Here is an 11,095-nt window from a genome sequence, read left to right on the forward strand (position 1 = left end):
GTGGGTCCTCTCAGAGAGGGACAATGTGCCTCTCCTGCACTCCAGTTTTTGGTTTTTTTTTTTTTAAGATAGAAGAGAGAGAGAGACAGAGAGAGAGAATTTTTTAATATTTATTTTTCAGTTTTCGGTGGACACAATATCTTTATTTTATTTTTATGTGGTGCTGAGGATCGAACCCAGCGCCCCGCGCATGCCAGGTGAGCGCGTTACTGCTTAAACCACATCCCCAGCCCCCCTGCACTCCAGTTTTGTTGGGGACCCCAGGGAAGTTTCCAGAGAGCCTTGCGCAGGTCCACCTCTTGACTTTTGACTGACAGCAGGGTGACATCATACTTTCAAGTCTCCACTGTCATGGCAGCTCTAGGTCACTTTGGCCCATGCTGAGCAGTTCTAATTGGATTCTTAACCATACATTCTTACAGATTTTATGGTTAGGAGGAGCTATCCTTATCTCTTAGAGTTTTAGGATCTGGTCACAAAAGTCTTCTTCAGGGTAACATGGATTCCTCTTATCCACATTATTTTGGTTCTGCATTTCTCCTGCAGTGAACAGGTAGTTTACTGTGGAATGTGACATAGTCTGTCCACTGAGGCCATGCAGGGCTACAGGTAAATTGCTTCTTGAAACAGAAAGCATATAAGGGTCAGCACAGTGGTCCCAATTTATAAAATGATTCTCTTAACCTTGTGTTCCTACCATTTATGTTTGTCTATTCCCTAACAGTGATACTAGAGAACTGATAAAGGATGCTGAATTTGTATTTCATGTGGAATGGGACTTAGTTTCGTTTATTACCATATCAGTGTCTAATTTTCTCTTTATATACTACTTTATACTACTTATGCATTGCATATACCTATGCCTGTCACATAAAAAATATCCAGTACCTGTTTGCAAAATAATTGATACCCATGTTTGTATTCATTTCATCTATTTCAGTGCCCCAACACTGAAGAGAGTATATCTTCATGCCCTATGTAATTTTAAAAACAGATAAAACAGAAACAAACTTAGGTTTAAAGCAGAAAACTGAACATGGGTGCTAAAATTGAACTTGCTTTCATCTAGATTTATGAATTGCAATATGGTTAAGTTCTTCTCAGTTAATCTTTCCCAATTATTTTGCACTTTTTTTTTCATGAAATGAACTTTTTTTTATTGATTATTTAAAGCATTACATAGCTCATGATATATCATCTTTCATACATTTGACTCAAATTGTGTTTTGAACTCCCATTTTCACCCCAAATACAGATTGCAGAATCACATCTGTTACATATTCACATTTTTACATAATGCCATATTAGTGACTGTTGTATTCTGCTACCTTTCCTATCCCCACTATCCCCCCTCCCCTCCCCTCCCATCTTCCCTCTCTACCTCCCCTGCTGTTGTTCAATTCTCTCCCTTTTTTTCCCTCCCCTTTGCCCCTCATAACCTCTTATAATTTTATGTATCATTGAAGGTCTCCTACTATTTCCATGTGCTTTCCCTTCTCTCTCCGTTTCTCTCCCCCCATTCGTCTTTGTTTACTGTAGTCTTTTCCTCATGCTCTTCCTTCCTGTTCTGTTCTTAGTTGTTCTCTTTATATCAAAGCAGACATTTGGCATTTGTTTTTTAGGGCTTGGCTAGCTTCGCTTAGCATAATCTGCTCTAATGCTATCCATTTCCCTGCAAATTCTATGATTTTGTCATTTCTTAGTGCTGCATAATACTCCATTGTGTATAGATGCCACATTTTTTTTATCCATTCATCTATTGAGGGGCATCTAGATTTTTACCTTTAGTTTAGTCTGTGTTTAGTTTGTCAAAACCATGAACAGACAGGAAGTTTAGCTATGTTATACTCTAAAGAAGTTTACAGGAAAGCCAGCTTTAGTCACTTAGCTAAGAAGGCTCTAAGCAACTTAAAGAGACCGTTTCTCAAAATTAAAAGTGGGGTGAGGCTGTGGCTCAGTGGATAATCACCCCTCCATTCAATCCCCCCCGCCAAAAAAAAAGTGTACTGGTTTCCTAGTCTTTTACATATGTAAAAGAAAGTGTTTTACATCTTGTTGTCTGAAAACAGAATAAGGGTAGCAAGGATGCCAGTAAAATCTGTCCTACTGGGCTGGGTTTTAGCTCAGTGGTAGATCACTTGCCTACCATGTGTGAGGCACTGGGTTCAATTTTCGGCACAATAAATAAATAAATAGTCCATTAGCAACAACAAAAAAATTTTTAAAAACATCTGTCCCACTAGGCAGTTTTCAAAAAAGAAAGTGGGCTCAATGCAGATTTCATTTGTTTGTGATTGTAGTAGAATGGAGAATATTTGTGTGTGTGTGTGTGTGTGGTGTATGTGTCTGTGTCCAAATACCTATGGGTACTGTGTGTGTGTGTGTGTGTGTGTGAGAGAGAGAGAGAGAGAGAGAGAGAAAGAAAGAGAGAGAGAGAGAGAATGAATCATCTGAGGAATCCCTTATTTTTCTCTTAAAGTATCTTGGCCCAACTATGGAGATTCTGATTCTGTAGGTCTGATAAGTATATTAGTAAAAAAAATTCTCAAGTGATTCAAGTAGACATCAGAGTGTGGGAACCAGTTTTGAGTTAGTTTATATTTATTTATACTTATATACCTATCAACTAGGTGCAAATCTCTTAACTGTGTTGCATGAAGGTAGTTTCTTGTTAATTTTCTAATTTCATTGCTTATATTTTGCATTTCAGAAAATTCAAATGAACTGTGTAATGCAGCTTCTTTCATTCTGTATCAAATTTATCCTATTTGGTTTTACTTTAATGCCATTTACTGCTTTCTTTTGTGGAGTCTAATAGCAACCTGTTTGATCATGTCTTAGGAATAGAGGCAGTACCTAATGCCTTTGTAATAACTCTTGGCTACTCTTTTATTTTGATTACTGACTGGTTCTGTTTTGTTATTTTTACTTCCTTTTGTCTTTCTTTACTTCCTTTTTAATACAATAAATTTTTATCAAATATTTTCTTGATTCTGCTTTTTGTTAAGTGTTAAGTGTTTTCTCCCTCCCTTGTATGTTGTGACTTAAAATTGTCTTTTTACTAATTTAATACATTGTCTCAAGTTTTTGTAGTAACTTAGAGGTAGTCTAACATCTAATCATTTTCTGTGGGCTGATTTCTTAGAAGTCACATCTTGAATATTATTACATTTGAATCTTGCTGTTCTACAGTGCTGAAATCTATAATTTTAAGTTGTAGTTGATGGAAGGCAACATACTGAATTTTATTTCAGTAATTCTGAACTTGAACTTTTCTTCTCAGTCATAGTCAGTAATCAGTGTCTACATTCTCCTCCCCATGTTTGCTTTTATCTTAAGCAAATTTAAAGCAGCTATCAGAATATTTATTTTTGTTTAAGTCAGCCACATACTATATGTTGAAGGTTCTTTGCAGAGAATATGTTGCCTTTGATATAAAATAATTTTCACCAATGTTGCTAACTTTGATAAGTCATAGACTCAAACTTAAGCCATTGCTAACACTTTCCTACTGTAGGAAAATTTAATGCATGTTTATTTGTATTGAAAGATGCAGACAATCTTTTTGAGCATGAATTGGGGGCTCTCAACATGGCTGCATTACTACGAAAAGAAGAAAGAGCAAGTCTTCTCAGTGATCTTGGTCCATGTTGTAAAGCACTGTGCTTCAGACGGGATTCAGCAATCCGAAAGCAGCTTGTTAAAAATGAAAAGGTACTATTATTTCCTTGGAAAAAATACAAAGTAAATAGTATAAATGTCATATTTTTCATTTGATTAATTTAAAATGAGAATGCAGTCTACAGTATTGTTATAAGTTTGATGTCCTAGTCTTTTACACGTGTAAAGAAAGAATTCTGCCAAAATATATAGTACTTTTACTTTAATAACAACTGATTAGTGGTTGTTTTGAAAAATAATTATTTGTTGTTCAAAATTTCATGCATAAAAATGTTAAATATTCTTTGAATAAATATTTTGCATAAGTGAAAAGCTTTGTTAGAGAAGCAGACATATTAGAAATTTTTTCAAATGGAAGATCAAAAAACAAAAATTCCCAGATAAAGAGAGGTGAGAATATTTATAGGAAGAGTGCTTATGAAATTGTTGAGTTGGAAGAGAAGGAAATAAATGGAAGTTATTAAGTTTAAGCATTTGCTTCAGAAGAATTAAGAATTGAAAAGTAAGAAAAATAAAGTAAGTTTAGATATAGAAGGGAATTGAAAACATCTTGGGCTTTTTAAAGTTAATAAACTGGCCCAATAAAATCCTTCACTTATCAAAAAAATAAATAATAAACTGGGAGTTTTATTTTGGATGTGGGTGTGGTAGGCATGAATAGTATGATAAAGAAGCTAATCTTAAAAAGTTAGAAAAATATTAATAACTTTGTGCTGTTGGTAAAACAGATTATCTTGGATGTATACCATTACTAAAGAAAAGGTTCTTTGATTCAAGAAAAATACTCAGGTTTTTTGGGAATGATCTAATTTATGAAAACAAGATAATTATCTGAAAACAGATAATGCAGAATAATAGGCTTTTAAAAAATCAAGTTGAGACTGTATAATTACCAAGTCTTCTCCACTTAAAGGCTACTTCAAAATTACTTTTGATAATTGTTTTAATCATTCTCTGTTCCCCCTCCCACTTAAATAATGCAATTTATGTCTCATTCTTTTGCCTGGATGCCCATCTCTCTCTGCAGCCTTTCTCAACTGAACTTTCTCTGAGAGAATTAGGCTTCCCATGCCCTAAACATGTGTGGAATGAATCACTTTTTATATTACACACCTAAAATGATAACCAGTTACCACCATCTTCACTATTAAATTGAGAACTATTATTCACATCATTTGCTTTTGGGTTCAGATAAGGAATGTCAGTTGAGAAAGACAGTATGGTTTACAATCTCATTAGAATCCTACTGCTTTTTGGGGGGTGGGTGGGTACATGGGATTGAATCCAGGGGTGCCTAACCACTGAGCAACATCCTCAGCCCTTTTTGTATATTTTATTTAGAAACAGGGTCTTGCTGAATTGCTTAAGGCCTTGCTAAGTAGCTGAATCTGGCTTTGAACTTGCAATCCTCCTGCCTTAGCCTCCCGAGCTCCGGGGATTACAGGTGTGCTCCATATGCTGCCGTCTTTTTATAAAATGTATTTTAGAACATTTGTTAGTTCTTCTAACATGCCATGGTGCTTGTCAAAAATTGTAATAACCAAAAATACCTCTGCAAATTTCTCATGGAAAACTTTTGTTCAGAACCTTATAATCCTTCAGTATAAGGCACAAGACAGTTAACATTTGACACATTATAAAAAGTTTCAATGGCACATTATAAATGTCTTAAATGATCCATCTAAAGAAGATATTGCAGATTTTCACATTATTCAGTGTTAAAATATCAGTACAAAAGCTAAAAGAAAGAGACATAGCTAAAAAAATATTATTACAGGTTCTAGAGAGCCTTATTCAAAATGCTAACAAAAACCTTTAGGTTCTATGATTATGAAAAAAAGTATATAACAGGACCATTTATCAGGGTAAGTAGTAGTCTCTTGTAAGATGACAAATAGTGTAAAAACTATTGACACATATATTGGTATCATTTCTTTTTAGAAAAATGAATTTTAAAGCTTCTAATTTATAGTGCATCCTGGGAGAAAGAGGTGAAAGATACAAAGAGAGCACATTAATTTGTTACCTAGACTGTCAAGGCAAAAAAGAAAATACAAATGATTAGTATCAGAAATGGAAACAGGGATATCACTACAGATCCCACAGAGCAAGCGGAGGGAGTTTGAGTGATAAAACTTTTCTATCCTGATTGTCATCATGGTTACATGAATCTCAGTTACTTGGGAGGCTGAGACAAAAGGATAATTAGGTGATAATTATGATTAAATGTATGCACATAAATGTGCATAAAAGAAATGGATTGCGTTCTGTAAGGCCACAAACTACCAAAAGTTACTCAAGAAGTAATAGATAACCAGAGTAGTCTTTAATCTATTTTTTAAGTTGAATTTGTAGCTAAAATCTATACCTAACGTAATAGTTAATGGTAAAGATTGTAGCCAGTTCAATAGGGCAAGAAAAAGAAAGAGCATACAGATTGGAAAGGAATAAATAAGGCTGTTTGTATTAGTAGATATAACATGATTAGCTATGTAAAAAATTTCAAGGAATTTACAAAAAAAAAAAATCCTAGAACCAATAAATAGAGTTTAAGAATGTCACAGAAAACAAAGTCATTTATTGTACAAAAACAATTATAGCAATGAACACCTAGGCACCAAAATGTTAAAAACAGTTCATTTTATGGCTCTCAAAAAATGAACTACTTGGGTATAAATATAATAAAACACATTCAGGATCTATGTTCCAAAAACTATAAAAAGTCAGTGAAGACCTGGAGAAACATCATGTTCATGGATTGTAAGCTCAATATTGTTAAGATTATTGTTCTCACCCAAATTGAACTGTAGATTTAACACAACTCCAGTAAAAATCCAAGTAGAGCAGACAAGCTGATTCTAAAGTTTACATGAGAAGTTAAAGTTAATAGCCAAAATAATTTTTACAAAAGAAGAATAAAATCGGAGGATTTGAGCTACTCATTTTCAAGACTTATTATATAAAACTATAGTACTTCTCCATGTATGTACAATGTCAAAATACACTCTACCATCATATATATCTAAAAATAATAAATTAAAAATAAATAAATAAAACTCCAGTACTTAAGATAGTGTGGTACTGGTAAAAGAATAGAAATTCAGGTTAATGGAACAGAGCCAAGAGTCCAGAAGTAGACCCACACAAATATGACTGACTAACAAGAGTAGGGAGGAAGCTGGGTACGGTGCTGCATGCCTATAACTCCAACAGCTGAGGAGGCTGAAGCAGGAGGATCCAAAGTTCAAAACTAGCCTGAGCAAAAGCAAAGCACTAAGCAACTCAGTGAGACCCTGTCTCAAAATAAAATACAAAATAGGGCTGGGGATGTGGCTCAGTAGTTGAGTGCCCCTGAGTTCAATTCCTGGTGGTGGTGGTACCACCACCAATAATAATAATAATAATAATAATAATAATAATAATAATAATAGAAAGAAGTAAAATAATTTGGATTTTTAAAAATTGACTTTATATTTTGAGATAATTGTTCTTCTACATTTAAAACTTGTTCTGTGAAAGAGAATGAAAAGAAAACTTAATCAGAAAATTCTTGCAAAACACATTCTTACAAAAGGTGTGTATCCAGAATATATTAAAAAGAGATATTGTTAAGACTTAACAGTAAAAATCAGCAACCCAGTTTTTAAAAACAGGCAAAGGATTTGATTGGACATTTCACCAAAGAGGACATATGGAGAGCTGTTAAGCTCATGAAAAGATGTTTAACATCTTTAAATGTAAATTTAATACATGACCTAGAAATTCCATCACTAGGTATTTGTCTTAGGTGAAAACTTAGTTTTATATAAAAACCTATACACAAAAGTAATAGCAGCTGTATTCATAATCTCTAAAAACTGAAACCAACTCCAGTGTTTTTAAACTGGATAATAGATGAACTATGTCCTAATTCATACAATAAGTTTACTAATTGTCACCAAAAAGTATCACACTATTAATACGGTTAACAAATGGATGAACCTGAAAGATATTATGCCGAGGAAAGGAGCTAATCTCTAAAGGTTATAAACTGTATTCATATAATAGTCTAGAAAAGGCTGTTTATAGAGGATATAAACAGCCAGAGGTTAGAGCTGGAAAAAGTGTATGAATATGGGGCTGGGACTGTGGCTTAGCAGTAGTGCACTTGCCTAGCTTGTGTGACACACCAGGCTCAATTCTCTGCACCACATATAAATGATAAAAACATTCATTTTTTTAAAAAGTATATGAATACAAAAGGGCAAGCAGAGGGAGTTTGAGTGAAAACTTTTCTATCCTGATTGTCATCATGGTTACTCCACATATGTCAGCCTTGTAGAACTAACATAAAAGGTTAATTTTACTGTATCACAACTTACAAAATAAAATGTTTTAATAAAAAGAATATAGGTGTGTGAGGTGCCACTGTGTGTGCTTGTAATCCCAGTTACTTAGGAGGCTGAGACAAGAGGATCACAAGTTCAAGGCTAGCCTGAACAATTTAGCAAGACCCTGTCTCCTCATAAAATTTAAGAAAAGGGCTGAGGATGTGGCTCAATGATAGAACACTTGCCTAGCATGCACAAGGCGAGGCAATCCTCAGTAACATACACATACACATACATAAGGAATACAAATGTGAGCCAAGAACCATTATAATTTATATTTGAGGATCCTAGAAAAGAAGAGGAATAGCAGCATGCTGGTAGTATTTAGATCTTACCATTATTCATTATGCACATAGTTAGGGATGACATAACAAAATTTTGTGACAATAACTTTAAAAAATGCTCATGTTACTTTAGGTTTCAATAATATATACATTTTAGAGTGTGGTAGTACCTCATACATTTCATGACCAACTGTCTTTTAAAGAATTATTCAGCTCGGGAGCCCAGAAAAACAAAAGGAAGAAAGCCATAATTCTTCTCTTCTTTGAATTTAAGTTTGTCAAATAAAAATAAGATTGAATTAGGGTATAACTTCATAGAAGAGATTTTATCCATTGCATGAAGAAAAAAATTCCATTCAATAATAGAATTTTCAGTGTATATTTTTTCTTTTTCTGTCATTAGAAATGACTGAGTAAAAACTGGTTGATTACTTGTAAGGAACTGTTGAGGATTTCTACATTAAACAAGAGATAAAACTAAGTGCTCTCTGAAGCTTTTTTCTTTTCTAGGATTCATTGAGTCTGAAACATTTGTAATTTTGCTTTTTAATCCAGTAAAGTTACTTAATATCCATTCAAAATTAAATACTATTATAACTTTGGTATTTTTGGTACAGGTTAACCTATGTATCCTTTCTATTATCAACTAGTAATGTACATTTTTTCCCCATTATTTGTTTTCGTTTTCTCCAAATAGGGTACTGTAAAACAAGCTTACACGAATGATCCAATGGTAGACAATGAATTATTACGATTGAGTCTTCGGTTATTTAAGCGGAAGACTATTTGCCATGCTCCAGGACATGAAAAGACTGAAGATAATAAACTATCACAGTCCAATATCCAACAGGAACTGTGTGTGTCTTAAGACTGAACTTCAGTATGACATTTGGTACTATCTTCCTTCAGCAGTACATATTCTTTTTCAAAGTTCTTTGGTTTGACAAACATTATTAGTGACAAAGGCAGAAAAGATTTATCAGCCATGAAGTAAAGAAGAACTTTGACCTTTAGAGACACTAGTTTTGGCTAACTTAAGATTTTACATTAATTTTTATACAGTACTTGATACTCATGCAGAATAATGTGAAAGCATCTAGATTTAGTAGTCTGTACCTTTTGTTAAAACTGAAGATTTTGGAAAACGGTCGTCACTGGTCTTCCAGCTTATGAATATTTTTTATGAAATGGAACCACTGATTTATATTCTGGATCATCTATACAGAAACTATGATTTTATCAGAAACAATGTTCATCAAAGTAATTGCACACATTGTGCAACACCATGTCGTACAGAACATTTGAAAGGGAATGCTGGTCTAGCATAGTGTGTTTATAGACAAATCTTTAGCAGGAGGAGGAAGCCAATTTTTTTTTCCTTTTAAAAGTTCTAGAAGAATTACTTCATGGGTCTTTGATTTTTGTAATATGTGTGCATTGTTTGAGTGTATATTGGGTGTCCTTGTATTCTGAATGTTTTTGTTGTTATTCGTTTTCAGAGACTGTGTATTATTTTTATTTTTAATAAATGTACCTTACCTTTTCTTGTTATAGATTTTCTTTGCTCTTCATTAATCTTACTCCTAATGTTCTAAACATTTATCATCAACATTACAACTTTGTGCTTCAAATATTTTTCTGCTTGTGTCATTATTGGACATTTGGGCATAGTATGAAAAGGTTTGAGGATGTACTTCGAATATTGCTAGTACCCCTTGAAGCAAAGAGTAGTTCATAGGCTTAAAAACCAACCATTATATTCTTCAATACTATAACCTTTAACCCATTATGTCCCATTATCATTTATACTGGACACTTATAAAAACCTATAAAATCTTATAGGATACGTATAAAATAGAGCAATGTAAATTTTTATAGGCATTCGATATATAGGATGATGAGACATAATGGGTTAATGATGTTAAACTGCCTCTATACTATGTAAAATGGATTTACTTTTTTTTAAAACTACAGCATATCTTCTTTGTTCTCTGTACAAGCTTAACTCATGAAGTGGAATCTTAAAAGGATTTGAAATGAATTGGAAGCAGCAAAATTTGTGGGCAGACGGTAGTAATAGTAATAATGATAATAAAGGAAACCAATATGAAGTTTTAATTTGATCATGTCCTTTCACAGATTTTTGTCAGAACTGTAAGCCCATATTAACCTGTCTCAGTAGTTTTTGTATCCTCTATAAAAGTTATGTAATGATACCAGTGTGAACTTTTTGTTCATTTCATGTTCAAGAAACACTTATTAACAGCTAATTTATACAAGGTGCCCAACAAAGGAAATAATCTTATTTTTAAGTGACTTTGAAAGCATTTTAAAATATATATATATATATATATATTTTTTTTTTTTTTTAGGTGTAGATGGACACAACACAATGCCTTTATTTTTATGTGGTGCTGAGAATCGAACCCGGGTCCCACCCATGCTAGTGAGCGCTCTATCGCTGAGCCACGATCCCAGCCCTGAAAGCATGTTTAAGAAAATTACAAACAGAGAAGGAAAAACATTATTTTCCTGGTTTCCTTTTCCTTTACGAAATGTTTTAAATAAAGAAAATTAAGACCCTGAAGAATGAATGCCCTATAGGAAACCACTTCCTGATTATAGTATATAATATTGTTTTCTGTAGCATAAAGAGTTGAAGTTCTTAAAAATATTTAAAAGTCCTAAACTTTCCCAGAATTGTGGAATATGACAAAAATATCACTAGCTTTGGGAATATTTAAAAAATTATTTAGAATG

General features: G+C 33.3%; 1 protein-coding gene across 7 annotated transcripts in view; it reads left to right on the top strand.

Moving 5' to 3' along the window:
- Positions 1-10,667, top strand: part of ZC3H13 (zinc finger CCCH-type containing 13) — an 81,554-nt gene extending 70,887 nt beyond the window's left edge. For all 7 annotated transcript variants that reach the window (XM_081298325.1, XM_081298324.1, XM_081298328.1 and 4 more), the window contains 2 exons: positions 3,551-3,714; positions 9,033-10,667. In XM_081298325.1, the coding sequence (XP_081154451.1) occupies positions 3,551-3,714; positions 9,033-9,203 (335 nt within the window). In that variant the 3' untranslated portion in view covers positions 9,204-10,667. The remainder of the gene's footprint in view (positions 1-3,550; positions 3,715-9,032) is intronic.
- The last annotated feature ends 428 nt before the right edge of the window (positions 10,668-11,095 follow it).

The sequence above is a fragment of the Spermophilus citellus genome, assembly GCF_964194105.1.
Source record: "Spermophilus citellus genome assembly, chromosome: 1".
NCBI classification, from domain to species: domain Eukaryota; kingdom Metazoa; phylum Chordata; class Mammalia; order Rodentia; family Sciuridae; genus Spermophilus; species Spermophilus citellus.